The sequence below is a fragment of the Varanus komodoensis genome, unplaced genomic scaffold (genome assembly GCF_004798865.1).
Source record: "Varanus komodoensis strain SLA01 unplaced genomic scaffold, ASM479886v1 scaffold18_3, whole genome shotgun sequence".
Lineage (NCBI taxonomy): Eukaryota > Metazoa > Chordata > Lepidosauria > Squamata > Varanidae > Varanus > Varanus komodoensis.
Genome location: NW_025335549.1, coordinates 9,394,576 through 9,413,577, shown reverse-complemented (window position 1 = coordinate 9,413,577; position 19,002 = coordinate 9,394,576). Strand labels below are relative to the sequence as shown.

The 19,002-nt window shown below is 45.9% G+C and overlaps 1 protein-coding gene across 1 annotated transcript in view; it reads left to right on the top strand.

The window, feature by feature from the left end:
* Positions 1-19,002, top strand: part of PCDH19 (protocadherin 19) — a 118,219-nt gene that overhangs the window by 71,214 nt on the left and 28,003 nt on the right. The window contains exon 6 of the mRNA XM_044427454.1: positions 2,733-2,905. Coding sequence (XP_044283389.1) covers positions 2,733-2,905 — 173 coding nt within the window. The remainder of the gene's footprint in view (positions 1-2,732; positions 2,906-19,002) is intronic.

Below are 19,002 nucleotides of genomic sequence, written 5' to 3'. Positions count from 1 at the left end.
CACTGTTTGTTCTAGAGTGAACATAAGCTAATCTGGCAAGCCCACCGCAAAACATTTTTCTTACCGATTTGTGAATGTGGGTTTCCTCATAGAGCCAATTTAGCATGAGAAAATGGACTGAGACAGAATTGACGTGATATTATGTGCCCCGCACTCTGGTATTGAACAAATTTGCATGATCTGCTCAACCTGCCACAGCTTATTTAAGCAATGTGGATTCTAGAGTATGCTGGAAACCATTTTCAATACTGAACCACCAGTGGAAGGTTGCCATAGTTTATTGTGTCATGTGGACCCAGGCATTAGGGGTTGTTCAAGGGGGAATTGACTCTCAACTGGCCATGGGTTATCTGAGGGTTGTTTCTCCCTCAGACAAACCATGCTGCCCAACTTGGGATACTGTAACAAACCACGGTTAACTCTCCTTCTGGGGGCTGAATATTCAGAATGGCTTCAGGTGGGTCCCACAACCCACTTTGGTATAAAAAAATTGATGGCAGGCTCTGGTGATTATGTGAACCTGGACTATGTCTTTCATGTTAGAGTTTGGTGTGAAGTGGGGGTGAGAAAGAGAGCTCCTGAGCAAGACAAAATGGCTAAATCCCTCTATTTTCCTTGAGACTGGATCTTTATTTATTAAAGAACATTATGCAAGCAAGAGCAGGCATATAATAGGGTTTATTAGACTGTTCTACTTAGGACGGCCACTTAGGAATCGCCGAAAAAGAGGAAATGCACTATCACAAGAGTTAGGACCAAAGAAGACTTGTTTTCGTATGCTAATTGATATGTAAGGTTGTGGATTTAGAAATAATTGCTGTGATTTAAATAGCAATGCATGCCATCTCACCAGAGTGTGGGGAGCCAGAGGACCTATGTGCCTGCCCATTCCACTTGCTGCATAGATGCCAAGTCTGGATGGACAACAGTTCTCGTGATTCATTATCCTTAAAGCTGAATTTTAAAGGTAATGGATAGAGGACCCTTTCAAACAAAGCAGGGTTATCTGGCAGCCCTTCAAACTGAGGATCATCCTCTGTGAGAGGGGAACTTGGCCAGCCTTTCGCAGCTTCTTGTTTCACTGTGCAGCATGCTAAATTTCCTTTAGAAGTTTGTCTTGGAGGTACGCAGCGTGGAGAGAAGCACCCTGCAAGACTGGCACACCAGGGATTGGAAGCACTAGAAAAGCACATCCTGTCTTATTGGAACTGCTTGGATATGCCCTGTCTTCCATTCTTTGTCATTTGGAAGGCATTTCCTTTCCGTGTTGGAGGGTGAACAAGATGCTTTGGGCTTGTGCTTAACCTGAGTCAGCAAGAGCTCTGTGAGCAGTTTGGAACGATGCTCCTTGCCTTGCGCTTACCTGTGTTGTCTGTGTGAGCTGATCTGCATTAGGAGGAGACGGTGTGCAAGAAAACCTGGTCTTGGAGAAGTGTATCGAATTGAATTGCCACCTCCCTATTTGAGTCTCGTGGTTCTCTTGGTCCTGTGGTTTCCAAGGGGGTCCCTCTCCTGGTCCCCACCAGCCCCCTCTTGATTTTATTCTATTTTGAAAACTTTACATATTTTTAAATTGGGAAATGGATAAGGGACAAAGCAAGGCACATGCCTCCAGTGCCATCTTTATTTCTAAGATGTAAATCCCTGGAAACATTCTTAGGAAATAAAAGTGTCTCTTGTGTGTGTGTTTGTGAATATCCGCTCATCATCCCCAGTTGTCTTACTGTAAACTTTCATTTTGTTGTGTTTTGTGGGGGCAAATACATGATCCAGAATTTGGGGATCAGACCCCCCCCATCTTCCTGGTACACAGTTCCCCGGCCGTCTGTGAAATGGGTCTAGGAGTGGCCCCGGGTGAGTTTCGGTGTGGCGTCCCATTTTGGAGACCAGCCCTCACCTCTGCTGTCCTTGGCTGCTGGGCTGGCTCCCTCATTTGGCTAGCATTCTCTGGCACTGGGTAGGCCAAACCCCTCGTCTGCCCCTTTCTCAGGCTGCTTGCTCCAAATCCATAGCCCACTCAAGAGCCCCTGCATCCCCTGCTGTTGTGGAGTGTCACCTCTCACAGGGTGCACACATTTCTGAATATTGCATCCGTTACGTGGGTTCCTCTCTGGGCTGCCATGTCTTGTTAGGTGTTCCCTGCACACTTAGCAATTGAGCCTGGGAGTCCTGCACTTCAGTGAACCCAGCGGAGTTCGGCTGCATGTTGCCTGCAATCAGGGGAGACCTTTGTTTCTGCGCCACTGTGGAAGTGCAGAGCTGAACATGTCATGTCGCGCTGAAGACCGCCGTCGTATTTTGTCTCTTCTGATTAATCTCCTATTGCTGAGAAGGTGTCCCTGTGCCTCCCCATGCATCCGCCCTGATCTTGCCTGTAGCGACGCTTTGACTGGGATCTCCTCCAGCCCTTTCCTGGTCTTCGCTTTGTTCCACGAGCAACAGTGTTGCTTCTGCTTGTAGGATACCAGCAAGTATCTCTTGCAATTTTCTGCACGCCCTGGGCCTGTCTGGCACTCTGGCCACCGTGCTGCGTGCCAGGCATTAAGCTCTGTGAGTGTCATGGTTGCTCAACTGTGTTGGGAACCCTCTTGAGACAACCTCTTTCCTTCCCCTTGGAAAAGCCCTGTTGAGGATTGTTCCTGCGGCTGATGACATGCTCCAGGCCAAAGGAGGGGTGCAGGCTTTGTGGGCACAGCTCTGCACAGTAAATCACTCTTCTCTCTTTCACCCAGCAGTTCGACATTCAAAGATCTGGAGGGGAACAGCCTGAAGGACAGTGGGCATGAAGAGAGTGACCAAACAGACAGTGAGCATGACGTCCAGCGTGGCCTGTACTGTGACACTGCCGTCAATGACGTTTTGAACACCAGTGTCACCTCCATGGGGTCTCAGGTTCCTGAACAAGGTAAGTTGTGCCAGTTTTACAGATGCCACTTGCAGAGTGCAGAGGCTCAGGGCAGGTCACCCGATGTCGCTTGTGAGCTATTACATCTCCACGTCATAAGGGGATCCCGCTGACTGTCCAGCCATGGAATGTCTGTGAACATTCTAACTGCTCATGGGAAAAAGTGTCAGCAACCGGATATTGACAAAATTATATCATTGTCGGGAAAGAAGTGGTGTGGCCTGTGGAAACGCGCATGCTGGGCCCATGGACAGTGGAGGCTGTTGGCAAGAATACTGGGGAACAAGGATGAGAAATGAAGCAGGGATGGGAGGAGGGCACGTGCTCTGCAGTAGTTGCTGGATTGTCGCTTCCATCAACCTTTTCCATCGGCTATGCTGGTTTGGGACACGCACCCTCCCGCCTCGACCTGGGGAGATGTGGGATCTGTCCTAGCAGCCAAGGGAACCAGTGAACCAAAAAGGAAGGGAGAAAAAGTTGGGAAATGGACAGCTCTTCAATATCACGTTAATCCTTTGACCCAGCCAACCAAAGCCATATTTGGCTGCAGATTCCACCCCTGTGCTTGGACCATCTATCTCGAGAGCATCCTGCAGTGAAATGACTGGTGCAGCCTCTGTCATAGGAAACTTTTTGTTCCAGAAAATTTGGGATCCAGGGCCTTGCTGCTGCATTTAGCGATGAACATTTATGGATAGTATAACCTATTTTGAAAAGCTCACTCCCTTTTGACAAACATGGTGGAGGTGGCTTCTATGTGTAGCCATGCTGAGAAAAGTGGAGAGCTCCCAGGAATCCATTCTTGTTTCTCAAAGGTGAAGGCTCTCTGTCTCATCTCAAATGTGTGGAGGTTACCCAACAACGAGGGAAATACACTAAGTACATGCTCAGATGCACGTTTCTATGTCAGGTGTGGATCTGTGGCAAAAATTCCTGCAATTTATTTGTCCTCCAGGGCAACTTCATCCATCCTTTTTGGAGCCAGGGCTTGCCCTAGGCCCTGGCTGTGGTCAAGCCCTCACAAACCTGCGAGCGCAGTCACAGGCCTCAGATTCATCCAGGGAGGCACTTTGAGAAAGCCAGCATCATTTCTCATCCAGACAATGAAGCTTTGAAAGACTTGTCTGTGCTGCTTGATAAACAATGTTGGTTTGACCTGCTGCAAAATGCCTTTTTCTCATAAGGGAAGGTCCCATGCGATCAATTTTGCCTGTTGCAGAGTTGCTGAGCAGCTCAGCTGAGGGCCTTTTTGAAACTGGGTTTCTCCCTCGGTGCTTGCATGGTTAGATCTCACAGGATGAGATTCAGAAAAGACGGGGGAGTGACGGGAGGATTTGGGTTCAAGGAGAGCCTGCAGTGGACTGGTGTTTTGACGAGAGCCACATAATTGAATGCCTGTGTGTAAGACTGGAAAGCTAAACCTATGGACATGGCTTGCGTTCTTTAAGCATATCTTCGTTACTTGCTGGCTCAGCAACTGCCCCCTTTTCCTAGCAGAATCTCATTTACGGCTGTGAAGGGGGATCCATTGCATCTGTGTTTTGGTGTGCTTTCTGTGGGAGTACCGGCTGTGAGTCTCCTGTCTATTAAGAGTGAATGGAGGTGCTGAATTACTGGCTGTATTATTTAACTACTTAACGATATTTATGAATTGCTTGTATGGAAGGAAGAGTTTGCAGTTTTTTGATGTACAAAACGTTTAGGGTTTTTTTGATGCACAAACCAATGCAGTATAAGGCCACAATAAAATACTGTATATGATTGTTGTACCCTTGAAGACAAGATTATCTTTCCAGGAATGCTTGTTGGAAGAGGTACATTTTCAGTAGGCATAAAAACCTTGGAAAGGTTGGTGTTGGCATGATTTTAGTGATCGAGAGCTGCAGGAAGTTGGCACTAGGACACAAAAGGCACCATTCTGAGCCTCCATGGAATTGACTTTTGGTATTTTCAAGGCTACCAGGATGGTATCTCCTGAGAAGGACAATTATGAAGTTACCAAGAAACAGAAGGGAGATATTAATGTTCTTGGGACCTCTTGGTTTCTAGAGGATACAGATAATTTGTGTTTGGGGGATCAAGGGGCAGAAATAACCTAAGACAGTAGTATAATGAAGGAGCGTACTTGATGGCCACAGAATGCTGGGGGGATATGGGGACAAGACATCAGCTGGTGGGAGTAGGGGGGATGGAGTGTCCCAGAAAAGGTTGCGTATGTCTGGATCCCATAAGAGCTCACATATTATATTGCAGGTGGCACATTTGAAATGGAATTGCCATCTATCTGTCTGTCTATTTATAAAGCTTCTATCACACCTAGTTCCCTTGGAGGGAACTCAAGATGGTGAACAGACAAAATCAGTAAAATTTCAAACAATCCTTTTTTTTTTTTTGAAACAATAACAAATAAATAAACAAGAACAGTTTGTAAGAACAGCAGTTCACCATAAGGGCTATAAAAAGCAACCGCACCCAAGGATTATTAAAACTTTTAACCAAATGCCTTCTTATTAAAGAGTTCTGTTTTTACATACCGCCTAAACCAGTGGAGTGTTGGGCTCAAGGAGTATTTGTTGGCTCGGCATTCTGCAAGGTGGGTGCAGCCACAGTGGGTCTGGAAAAAGAAGTGTGAAGTTGTTCTATTTTCAGATTTTTTGGGAGCATGTTGGGTGTCTTGTGCACACCAGCTTTATATCTTCTCCAGAAGTATGTTAACAATTTTAATATCCCCACCAATTTGCAAACAAGGCCCACGTACCCCCTTCTCCCCCACTCCCTCCCTTCCTGGGTACAAACTCCAAACAACTTGGGGAATCTTTCAGGCTCTGTTCCAGTGGTGGATGGGACCAAAAGCAAACACAACTGCATATTACAGCCTAATGCTTGCAAAGCTTTAGAAGAGGCCTTTCAAACTTCCACAATAGGGGAAAAACTGTGCCCAAGCTAGGAAGACACCAAATAGTGGGTGACCAGGAGAAAGGGGGAGCAGTCTCCTGTGGAACTCTGGAGGGGTGTGGGACCCTGGGAGAACCACATTCGGTTCCTGGGCCTGAGGTTCTGCACCTGTTCTATACACACGTAATCCTTATAAAGAGGACACTAATCTTTATAGGTCCACATAATGTTTATTTTCGAGAGCCAGTGGCACATTTGCATGCACACGTGTGTGTGGAGACTCCCATCTCCCTCCATTGATTTCCTTTGATATTTTTTCTTTGGAATTAATTCCCAGGGATTTTTCAAATGTAACAAATATGAAACTAGGAGAAAATGCTGCTTCCCCATCTCTCCAAACAACGGGGGATGCTCCTAGATTGGGAAAAAAGCTATTTTTCAGACATTGATTTTTCTCCTTTTTATTAGAAAATCTTTAATAGCATTGAATATGAAAGGCAAAAAGATGGGTTATTCCATAAATGGGAGGCTTTTATGTTGCAAAATCTCAAACATTAGCCCCCACCGTGCGGCCTCTTGCAACAAGGAGGGAAACCACAGTTTGTGAGTGACTGTGAGAGAAAGACAGTGCCCTTTTCCTTCGGCCATCCTCCAAGCAAGAGCTTTTCAAAAGCTGTCCATCTTCATCTGCATTTCATTCCAGTCTTACCAGCAGGGTCTATTTCTGAGAGTAGAATTGGAGGACTATTCCTTGGTCCCTTGAGTTAAACTTTGGGGTTCCACAGGGTCCCACCCTGTCCTCCGTACAGTTTAAAGTGTGTATGAAGCCACTGGAAGTGGCCTTTAGGAGGTATGGAGCCATGTGCTTCAGTGCTCTACGCTCACACCACTATCTCCCTGTCATATCGAATCAGGTGAGGCCATGTAAGCCCTGGATCAGGGCCCAAACACAGTAATAGGCTGGATGAGTACCAATAACCTGAACTGCAACTGTGGCAAGATGGGGACGACTCACTCCTGCAGCACCCAAGTCCAGGAGCTAGGCTCTTTCCCCGTCCTGGCTGGGTTTGCACTCCTGTTGAAAGGGTGGGTTTGTGGCTTGGGGGACCTCCCAGCTCCACCCTTGACTCCATCTCAAGGGCCTCAAGGGATGGCCTGAGTGCCTTTGACCAGCTTATGGCCTGCCAGGGACAGGGATAGCTTGGCCCCCGTGGGACAGATGCCAGCAACCTTGAGAATGGATTGCTGCAATGTGCTCGGCGTAGCGCCGCCCTTCACGCTGGCCCAGAATCTGGTGCTTTCCTGGATCCGCAGGCCACTTCCTGGGGAACGGCCTGGCTGCTAGCAGGGCAGTTTGAAGGCTGGTTCTAGCATAAGGAGGCTGGAACAACTTGGGACCAGGTCGCTTGAGAGGGCCTTCTCCCATCTCGACCTGCCCAGTCACTGGCACCCATATGCATCACCCACCATGTCCAAATGTTATGCAGATCTCTGCTCTCTTTTATCTTCTTGGCATGACACGTTTCTTCTTCTTTTTTAATGATTCCAAAGTGGCATCTTATGCACAAGTCGCCTGGTCACAACCTTCACTTTTTGACTTATATTTTGTACTTGTATTCTGAGTTGTTGTTGTTGTTGATGATGATGATGATGATGACAACGACAGTTTCATTTCTGTACTTCCACATAGCCCAAGTTCTCTCAGTGGAGCTAAAGAGTGGTAGATATTTCTAAGTCTGTGTCTATACTTCTAAGTTAGCATACATATCGTAAGCTAATTTCCCTTTTTCGAGGGTGTTTGTGGGGTGACAAATTTCCTCCTTTTTGGTGATGCAACATTGGCCATTCTACTCACGTTCTGTACATTTCTTTCAGGCCCCCACTTGTGAAATGTGGCAGCTCCAGCCAGAAAGACAAGCTGGCTACAGCCCTGGGCCCACTGAAAATGCTTTCCCCCCCACCCAAAGTGGTGTGTGACATCTGTTCTTGGTATATTGAGTATAGTGGGTTCAGTTAACCCTGGGAAACCTTCTAAATGGGAGTCTGTGGTGGTCACTTCTCAATTCTCCACCACCAGCCATGCTTAATGGGAAAGCAATGACATCTTCTGCGATAATGTATTTCCTGGGCAACCTTCTTATGGCAGAGATGAAAAAATTAAACATTTATAGACCTGTGCTGTGGAAGTTTAAATTCTTCCCAGGCCAAGACTCCTTCTGAAATAGCTTAGCATTTATGATTTTTCCTATATAGAAAAGAAAGACTTTTGAAAAAAAAGAGTTGATTGGATGTGCTGATGGTGGTCATGAAGAGTCCAAAAGGGATGATCTAGGATCTTTGGGGCTGGAGATTCATGCTGGTTCTGGGTTTTTGGGGGGCCTTGGGGGGACTCCCTCCCTGAGTTACTAAGACCTGTGGACTCTGGTGCCAGGAATTGTCTTAACATGCTTTTAGGGTCCCTTTCTGGGCCCAGTTCTCCCAACCCAAGGATTATCCCTGCAAGGCTATTTCTATAAACCTTGCAGTTCCTCTTAGTCTTCTGATACCTTTTGTTCTGGTTAAACAAGTGATGCACTTATGTCTGCATATTGGAGAGATGGTACTTCTATGTCATTGGGACATAATCTATGCTGTGGCCAACTTTGGAGGGCCAGGATCCAAGAACGCATGCAGCGCGTTTCCATGTTTTTGTAACATAGCATCTCTCCCTGCAGTGATATTTGGTAAATATCCTTGAAAACTGAGGATGATTTTGAAAAGCAGTTTGAGGTCCAACAAGGGTGGTGCTATGGCAAATTTGAAAGGGAGCTGCATACTTGGGTATGCCTAAATCTTGGGGTTTGACTGGAGCAAGCTGGTACAATTGAGCTGATTCCACTGGATCCTATACACAGGGTAAATCTAAGATGCTCAGTTTTTGGTTTCAAGCAAGTGCCTCGTCCTCTCGGCCGTTGAGGTTAGGGAGATGTGAGAAACAGTTTCAGTTCTTGTTTTGTTCAGGATGGACCTCGTTCTCATGCAGTGGGGTGTGGAAGGGAAGGTGCCTTAACATTACCTGGTGAAGGATGTATGAAGAGTCCTGGATCAGACCAAGGGACCACCCAGTTGAGCATCCTGTCCATACAGAGACCATCCGGCCACCCACAGGAAACCCACAGGCACGAATTTCCTCACTGTCAGGGCAGTGCGGCAATGGAACCTATTACTATGGGAGGTTGTGGGCTCTCCATCACTAGGCACATTCGAGAAGCATCTGGACAGTCCTCTGAATGAGATAGTGTAACTCGGTGTCCTGCAACAACAGGACCTGGCCCCGTCTGACTCCACCGTTCAATGATTCTGTGACAAGAGTGCAACAGCGTCGTCTCACTCACGTTCCCCAGCAACTGATGGACAGAGGCATACTGCCTCTGCTACTAAAGATAGCATTGCTGCCCAGGACTAGCAGAGATTTAAATCTCCTTAAGCTTCATGAATTAATCCGATACCTTTTGAAGTGGTTCAGATGGGTGACCATCACTGTTCCATGTGGTTTTACTGTACCGAGGACAGGCAGTTGAGAACACCTATCATTTCCCCCCAACCCCCAAAAATATCCATGTAGCATGACTAAAAGTAATCCTGCACATTAAAAAAGAAGAAAGTAATTATGTACTAAAGCATCTATGGTCGTCGATAGTTTCAATGTAGGGAGTTTTCTTGTGTGAACGGGATGATCAAAAATCAGGCAGGTCATGAAGGGCTGGGTTTTTTTTTAATGGTAATCTTACCTTGGGAAAAATAGATTTCAAAGACGAGTTCCTCCTGGGAGTTTTACACATCCCTATTTTAGACATGATATCAGTGTACATTATGATCACAATCCACGGGGAATCTCACTCTGCGCAGCTGACATCTCAGCTACGGCCTTGGACAGCTTAATTGGCAATACCGTTATTTAGAATTTGTCAAAGAAAGCAAGACTGATGAGAACGAAGCAGAGTAATTGGGGGATCAATGAGGGCTTGAAGGAAAGAGGGAGAGACAGAAGGAGATCAGCTTCCCCAAATTTGGAGCCTCTCAGATAAAAGGAGAGATGTGGAAGGTCCGGACAAACATTTTCCTGCCGCAGTGAAGCCTGTGACTGGAATCCGCTTGCTTGTCTGTGCCTTAATGGAGCGACTTTCAGCCATGACCCTGAGCACTTGGGTTTGTCTTTACAGGAAGTCCGTGGCTCTTCCTTTCCCCCTGTTGAATAATTGAGGCTTCCCCTCTTGGTGGATGATCTTCCGAAGCACAGTCTGTCTGTGCGCATTACAGAGACTGGGGGGGGGGAGGGGGCCGGGGGGCCGGAGCAGCAGCGTCTTCCTGACTCCTGCCACTCATTTTACTTTAGCAGTCGGAATCCTGCCCAGTCCCGCTTAACTATTTTTTTTCCTTTTTGATGGTCTTAGTGATTGATTAGAATAATTTCATCAGTTGGAGAGATTGCTTTTAATTGCTCTAATATGCACCCAATTTGGAGTTCATTACCGCACTGAATTGTTTTCCTTCCCCTGCTAATTGATACCAAATGGAACATACCGGAACCCACACGAATGCCGCGTTTCTTGGGTTGTGCCGGCAGGAGAGTACCTGCCTACAAATGAATCATCTCTTCATATTTCAAAAGGGGCAAGGAACTCGCCTTGTACATACTTGATGTATTTATTTGGCGGCTCTTTCATAATTCCAAATTCTGCTGTTAAAAATGCATAATGTAGGATCCATAGCTCTTTGCAGTCGTGCATAATCTGTGTTGACAAAACCCACTGTTCTCACAACCCACATTTCTGCAGTAAGGTTCGTCTTCATAAAGTGCTAATAAAAGCCATATTCCATATGCCTGATAAAAGCCATACTGAAAAGCCATATTCTGTTCCCTCTGTAAATTATATGCAAACAGAAGCCGTCTATATATTTTGCTATGCATAATTTAGTTATAAAGAGAAAAGGTTGGGAGGCGCATTCAAGAATCTAGGATGGGGTGGGGAAGATGTTCGTCCCTTAGATGTGGTTGGATCTCAGCTCCCATCAGCCTCAACAAGCCTGGGCTATATCAGGAGTGCCAGAATGAGGCTCAGGATGTTGCTCTTTGAGTTTATTTTGTGGCTCATGGCTTGCCGCCCACTTGCAGCTCTTAAACACCTGACATTTACCTGACAGGTATGTATGTGGCTCTCCTGTTGAGCAAGCCAGGCCACCTCTGGCCTAGAGTCAGGGTGGCAGGAGTTGTTATCAGACAATATCTGGAGCATGAGATGCTATTATACTCCAACTCCCATCAGCCTCAGTCAGTGGGGTCAAAGATCCCCAAGCCTGCTATGGGAGGCTTGCTCAAGTGAGCCTTGGAGGGAAGAAGGGTCTCCTGAGAAAGCATGAGGATGAGGAGGGGAAAGGCTGTGAAGAAGGGTTGATACTTTTCCCCTCCTTCTCAGACATGGAGAAGCTAGTCTGTGTGGGCCAGAAGGAAGGAGCCCCCACAGGTATGTTCTCACAGTGCATAGCAGTCTCACTCCACATATCTTGGGGACTGACGAACTGGACGGTACTCCTTGACTAATGGAAGCCCTGCTCAGCTTCTCTGGCTTCCAAGATCTTAGCAAGCATTGCTGTTAAGGCATTGCCTATTATTGTACATAAGGACTAGAAACATGCTCTTTTCTTTTCTTTTCTTTTCTTTTCTTTTCTTTTCTTTTCTTTTCTTTTCTTCTCTTCTGAGAGTAGGAAAGAAGGAAAAATAAGAAAGATAGGAAGGATTTGTGCATCAGATCTTACATTAGCATTATATATTGCCCTGCTAGACTAAGAACATCAGTTCCATGCGTGGTTTTCTCCTCCTCTGTGGTGGAGTTAATTGTGCAGCGTGCGTTTAAGTGGATACAGATAAGCAACACCCCAGATAGTGCAAAGACATCTTGGGCTTCTTTCGTAGTGATGTTTTTACGATTACTATTGTTTTTTTTTTAATTCTGCCCTTGCTCAGGTTAGCATCTCTCTGTCGCTTGTGATGTTCACAGCAGTCTTGTAAAGTAGCTTAGTCTGAGAGTTAGTGACTGGCCCCAGCTTACCCAATAAAGCAGGACCGTAGTTCAAAATGTTGCTTCCTTTGGTTCTAGGTATGGGTAGGCGAGACAGGCCACAGGTTGGCTGTGGTCAAGTACTTTCCACCATCCAGAGCTGGGTCTGGTCTGGGCCCAGGTTCACAGCTTCCTGCATGGACACAGTGTTGGGGAGGACTTTGCTTCCCATTCAGGGACTCATGGGTGACACTCCCATATTCTTTTGACTCCCATTTTATTCCACTGGGGAGGGTCTCAGAAAGACCTTTGGCCCAGTCTGGGCAAGAGGTGACTCACCAGTCTGCCACCAGAGTCTGTTACTTTGTTTGGTGGTCTCAAAGGCCACCATCCATCTATGTTAGGTAGAGCTGGCAAATCTGTCACTTTTCCTTTTTCTCTTTTTCCAGATCTTAAGTTCAACTTTCTCGGAACTGGAAAAAATAGTTTTCTGCTTGAAAATACCTTAGGATATTTGTGCAGATTTCTCCCAATCCATGCCTTTTTGTATGCTCGCTTGCTTTGAATACACTTTTTTTTGGCAGACGATTTATGTAACACACTGTAGTAGGAATGAATTGCTTTATTTTGGTTACAGACCAGTAAAAGGCAACACAGGAATAGTAAAACAAATAATTAAACAAAATGCATAATACATACAAATCAGACCTATATGAAAATCATGACAATCGTACTTAAAATCAAGAAGTGCACCAAACCTGAAATTAAATTATTACAATCCATGAATATCTACTAATTTCACTTTATGCAACATTATAGCAGCTGCACAAAAGCTTGCCACTTTTATAGTGACCTCTGGGTCAGGTCTGACAGTTTATGTCATCTGCTCTCCCTGAAAATGGCAGTATAATAGAAAATATAAAAGACTCTTATTTGCTTTAATATACACACATCTACGCTGGTTCACACATCTACGCTGGTTTGGCATTGGAGAATTCCTCTGCAGAATTTGGAGAGGTGAGCCTTTTGAAGGATCTGTGTGTTGGTTCATGCAGAGCCTCAAAAGAGAGAAACTAGGGACATTTGCATATTGATGTGAACTGGAAAAATGTTCTCCCCCATCCCTAGTGAGAGCCTGCCCCAAGTTCTTTCTGTTGCTTGCTTGGGACTGCAGAAAGAGGGCAGTTGTCCAGCATCTGCTAAACCACATTGAGTGCCTCAGTGGGTTGAAATTTCCTGGCAGATCTAGTGGCCGGCTGCTGAATGGCTTCCCCCTCTCGCCGTGTTTGTGCCAGGTGTGCTGTCGCGGCTGCAGGCAAGGTGGTGGGACAGAAGGTGAGCCGTGTTCCCGGCAATTTTTTGTTTATACAGCAAACCACTTCAAGCGCAGGCCGATGTATGGCATTGCATGTGAAAAAGCGCATTCTCTCTCACTCTCCTCCCCCTATAGGTCTCCTTCCCAGCTACTCAGGAGCAGGGGGAGCCGCCTGCGTGGAATAGCTTCTGACACTGCAAAGATGTGCGGCGCCGTGCTCCATAAACGACGGCACGGACCAGATGCTCATAGCATAATTGAAAATTCCATTTTATCAGAATAGCATTTGCTGTCAGAAAGTTTTATCTTTACTTCAACAAAGGGGTTGATTAGATCCCTCAGGGCCCTGAATTAGCATCTTCGAGGCTGGATACTCTCTTTTGCAATTCATGGAGTTATTCCTCCTTTGGTTTGGCTCTTTAAAAAATAGATAGAAAGCAGTGCATGCCTTTGCCCCCTTACAAACCTGCCTGGTTCCAGTGTTTCTTTGCTGTAGCTCAGTGCAGAGATTGACAGGGTGTGGGGTGGGATTATAATTTCCTCAGTTGTCTTTTCTGTGCCTTGAGCCCGGAAACCCACACTGGAAAATGCCTATTTTAACATATGCATAAATAGGTCAGCTTACTAAATGTTTGGATATTGTACTTTCTCTTAGGAGTGGGAAGGGTTGCTGTCTTTCTGGCATCGTGAGCCTTCGGCATATGGGGCCTCCTTCTGTTAGTGCAAGCAACATGGTGCTAACAGAAAGCACATTCTGAACTATGCACAAGAGCTAACGTTATGTTTGTGCAAGTGTGACTGTGCAACCAGTTGTGCCATTGGTTGTGTCTTGTGTTTGCACTAGTCCTGTGCAATGGAAGGATTTGATGGAGCTCTGCTAGTGGTATTTGAGTTTTGGAGTGAGATCACTGGACACTACCCCTTGTAAGAGCACCAACTCTTGGAAGGAGGAGGAGATGATATCTGATACTAGCCTGGATCCTGGGATGTGGGCTAGCGATAAAGAGGTGGAATTAGAGCTGAGAACTCCATTGCTTCAAATGGGGACTCTTACACCCAGGCCCAAAGAGCTCCAGACTGCATCACAGAATTCTGGATGCAGAATTCTGGATGCAGAATTCTGTATCAAATGCATTCCTTATACATCTCTTGTACTTGTCATTTCACCCTTAAAGAACAAAACAAAAACCCAACTATTGCTGGTGGTAGAGGAGAAAAGAGAGAGAGATTAAACTAGTGCCTGCAGAAATCAACTGTAACCAATTGGACTGAAGGGCACAGTAGTAAAGAGGCTCGTAATCTCCTTTGTTTATTAAATGTGTCAGGCATTTTGAAGGCGTTCTCTAATTTGCTTCCCCCCACCCCCACCACACACCTTGTAACATAAAATAATATAATGTTGGAATGTGTCTTTCATTGGAGTTAATGACTCCAAGGTCACAGAGTTAGGTAGAGATTGCAGCTGTAATTGTGTCTCTATTTCTGCAATGGCAGGAAATGCTATCCCAGCTGGGATGCCGCTGATGCTTTCCCTTCTGTTTAAAGGCCACCTGGAAAGGAAAAATGAAAAGTCAAGCATGTGGCCTTTCTGGCTGAGACCTGGAAGGTGTTTTCAATTTTAATATATGGTTTTCTACTTCTCTGGTTTTTTTAAACAAAACATTCCACGATGCCCACTCTATGTGCTTTTCAGATCTGTGGGCAATGGGAGAATGCGGCAGGACTTGCAAGCCTGCCTATCAAGGGAGCAACAGCTAAAGAAAGGAAAGGGTAAAGAAGATTTGCTTATAATCGCCTCTTTTCTGTTATGTTCTTATTTTGGTTAACATACACACAGGATGTCTATCATCCAGAACACCAAGTACCAGGGGGGAAAGCTGCACAGTTCATACTGTTAAATCAAGCATCAATTGTTTCGTAGTAGTTGCTGTTGTTATTTTAAATGAGGATGAAGCTGAAATTGGAACTGGGCAAGGCGGGGCGCTTGGAGTAGCGAGACGTGTTGCGTGCTGTGTGCAGGTGGTTCAGACTCTTCCCCCCTCCTGCTTTCCAAGGATCTATTTTCCTAATAAACAAGTGTTGAGGCTTTAATACATGTGCATGTGTATAATATGAACCATCACAGTCCTTGTTCTGCGGGTTCCCTTCCTGTGTCCCATGTCAAACTCCCTTGTCAGCAATAGTGGAGAAAGCAACAGTAAAAACAGGGCTTCGACAAAGGGAACGAGGGTTTAACATTTTAGTCATGGACAAGCTGAATGATGAAGCCAATTCGAGTGTGGTGGCCCCATCAGTCAAGAAGATCCAATCCACAAAATTTGCATTTTTTCTACCACATGGGCAGCATTTCAAATGTTTTGATGGGATTGAAATTTCAGGATTTCTAGCATTCAGGATATGCATGCCAGATGGAGAGCAAGCTCCCCAATGTTTTAAAACAGAGTTTTGAAATTATTTAAAGGAGATATGGTATCATTGCTTTCACATATATCTATACTTGAAGTTCAGTAATTAAAGGACGTCTGTTACTGACTTAGTGAAAAACACCAGTCCAAGGTGAAATAGACAAGAACTCTGAAGGCAAGAAAGCATTGCAAATGACCCTTATCAGGTTCGCTTCTGCTTAAGTTATCACGTTCCTTGATTTTGAACCTCCCAAACTATGTTAGGAAGAACAAACTCTTCCTGTCCTTGTTAAAGTTCTGTCCCTGGCTGTTCAGCTGAAAGACAAGAAGCTAGGAAACTATTCTGTGAATGCACCCTGTTACCCAAACGAAAGTTGCTTTCGGTACATCTGAGATTTTAAAAAGTCTGACTACAGCTAGTTGTGGCCTCTTGGGTCAAGTTCTCTCCTGTGAACATGACTGTGTCCAATTAGGTATCGGAGCTTTTTGAGGAAGGCTCTTACCTTCTCCTCTTTGTTCTCCTGGAGTTTGCCCCACAAAGAGTTAAAGTCATCCGTTTCATATTTAGCAGTAGGGTAGGTGTAGGAAGAGAAAGGAACCTTCTGCTCACACAGCAAGTGAGCCGTTCCTGAGCTCAAACTGCAATCCGTCTGTATAGCTAATGAGTCTGAAAGCAGGGTGAATTGCCGGCTCTGGCAGTGGGAAGTGCGTGTTATAAACTAACAGTCTTTTGTTAACCTTTTGGTGTTTCCCTTTGTGACACTAATTAATGCTGAAATAAGATGGTTGCATATGGATCTCTAAGCTGGAACAGTGATGAAAATAAAGTAATCATAATACTAATAACACAAAACCCAATCACTTTCTCAGGCCACCTTTGCATGGTGCATTTGCTTTTCCACTGAGAACACGGAAAGCTGTTGCTCTTCAGTGGAGGCGAAGGTAATTAATGCTGCTGCAAAACTTTGTTTAAGATGGCAGAGGACGACACGTAACTTGAAGGTAACCAGAAGAAGATACCTCAGCTGAGTGTAATTTGTAGGCATTGATTTGGGGAGGGAGATGGAGAATGGGTTGAAAGGTTGTGTTTGCCAAGCTGAAACAAATAAGAGTAAAAATAAGAAAATTCCAATTAAAATGGTTAGGATAACTTAATAACAGGGTGACTTGCATAATCCAAGTAGCATATTTGTGCTGAGATCAATGAATTGTACAAGACTGTTGGTTCTGTTGTTAAATAGGAAAATGTCCATTTGCCATAGCAACCTGCTTGACTGCTTCTCTGAAGTCTTCCCCCCTTTATTAAAGAAATGATTGGTATAAACACTGGGCTTACCTGTATGGGTCAGAGGATGGGTGGTAATGGAGAGGAAACAGAAAAAGAGAAACAACGTGTGGATACTGATGGAATCTTGGCGGTTGCTTGAAGGAACCTTGGAAATGGAGAGGAAAAGCTTCCACGTATCCAGAACTGAAATTGTACAGAGTGCTTGTGAGAGAGGGGAGGCAGCGTGTTTGTCGACTGGACTGGACTGGTACCCATCCAGTGTCACCACTGCATTGCCTTCAGGCAGTGGGAACACATGGAACTGAGGGGACACCTGCTCCCTGCCTCTGTCTAGGATGGTAATTGTGGCAGAAATAGGAAGCCAAGCTGCCAGCTCAGGTTGCTTTCCCCCCAAGTGCTAGGAAATGCCTGAAAACCTGTACAGATCATTTAGCCTGGCAATGGTGAGTATGAGGAGACATCATAGGTGTGTACAGACTCATGCCATGGTGTGGAGAGACTGAATAGGAGTGACTCTGGCTCCTTCCCCATAGTGCTAGAACCTGGGGGCACCTCACCAAGCTGAAGGGCGGGAGATTCACGACAGATAAAAGGAGTTGCTTCTTCACACGGCACTGAGTCAGACCTTGGAATTCACTCACACAGGATGCAGTGCAGGGCACAATCTTGGGTGGCTGTAAAGGGGCTTTAATTGGACAAAGTCCTGGAGGAGAAGGCTGTCTGTGGTTAGTGGTCCTGATGACCACAGTGGAGGTAGAACTCATCTGAATACCAGTTGCTTGGGAATCTGAGAGTGGAAGTGTTATTGCAGGTACGTCCTGGCTGGCTGCTTTGGGAACAGCTAGATCGGCCTTTGATTGATCCACCACAATGCTTCCTATGTTCTCACCTGCATGGGGAAGCATTAATGCCTCTCTCCAGGTCACCACATTAATGTTGCTCCCCTTCCCCTGCATTCTGGATCCGTTATGTTGTATCTGCATACTCTTCCTTTCAGTCCAATGATTCACAAAGTGGCTTAGCGCAGGTTGTTCAAATAGTGTCCCTCCGTGCCCCACAGGTGTGCACATGGGCACCCCCCCACACACACACGCAAGCCCAGCCTCACTCTTCTGGCCAAAGGGTGAAGGAAGAAGGAGTCTGCAATCCCAGGCAGCTGGAGCCAAGTGTTCTGCCTGGAACGGGTGTGTGAGCGAGCTACCTTCAGTGGCTCCTTCACTTGTTGACAGATGGGGCCAGGCCGGTGTTTCCTTTGCTGTGCTGTTCCTCCTGGGAGGCAGTTTTCCAGTGGCCCCGTGCCTGACTGATGGCAGAGAGCAGAGGTTTTTCCTTTCGTTCAGCTCTGCAGTCCTTGGCAACTGGCGTTGAGGAGCCAAGTGTTTTTATCAGCAAGCTTGGGTTCAGGAATGCCAAGGCTAGGTCATTCTGCTTTTCTTGGAAGGACCGTGCCAACCTCTAGTGCTCAGTGGCTTCCCACATGAAATACCAGCAAAGGGCATGCTTTGCCGGATGTGCCTTGCATTCTGCGATGGCTCAAGAACCGTTTAATTATCCCTTTTTGCTTCTCTTGCCTCTGACCTCCGTAAAAATAAAGGAAAACAAAGTCCGACAATAGCAGAATGGAAGGTTTGCTCTTTCGCCTCTCCACTCCTTCCAATTAGCCATTTAAATTCAGAAACTAGCAGATGAAGGCTCCTAAAACCCCTAGTGGGAATGTGGCAGCTTTCTCGGTTCATCTTCGCTGCCACTGGGTCAGCAATCCCCAGCTCTAAGGGGGAACTTTCGAATGTAGAAAGAAATTGTTTGGCGAGAAGAAATGAAATGTGTTTCCATTGTCTTATTTCTTTCTCTTTTTAAAAAGAACTGTATTTGTATTGCCCCTTTCTCCACTGCACTTCAGGCCATTCAGAGTTAGAGTGTATGCTAATAGGCATGATGCAAAAGGAGAGATGATAACAAGCCATATTTAGGTCCTGTTACCACTGCGGTAGACAGTCAGGACCAGCTGACGTTTCTGAACAGGCTTCCAAGGCAGCCCCTCATTCCAGAGCCAGTCAAGAGACCTGATCCAGTGATGCCTGTGGGGGCTGAACTGGTTCTGCTGTCAGTGAAGAACACTTGCCTGTCTGCCCCTGAAGGGCTGGGCAAATGCCTTG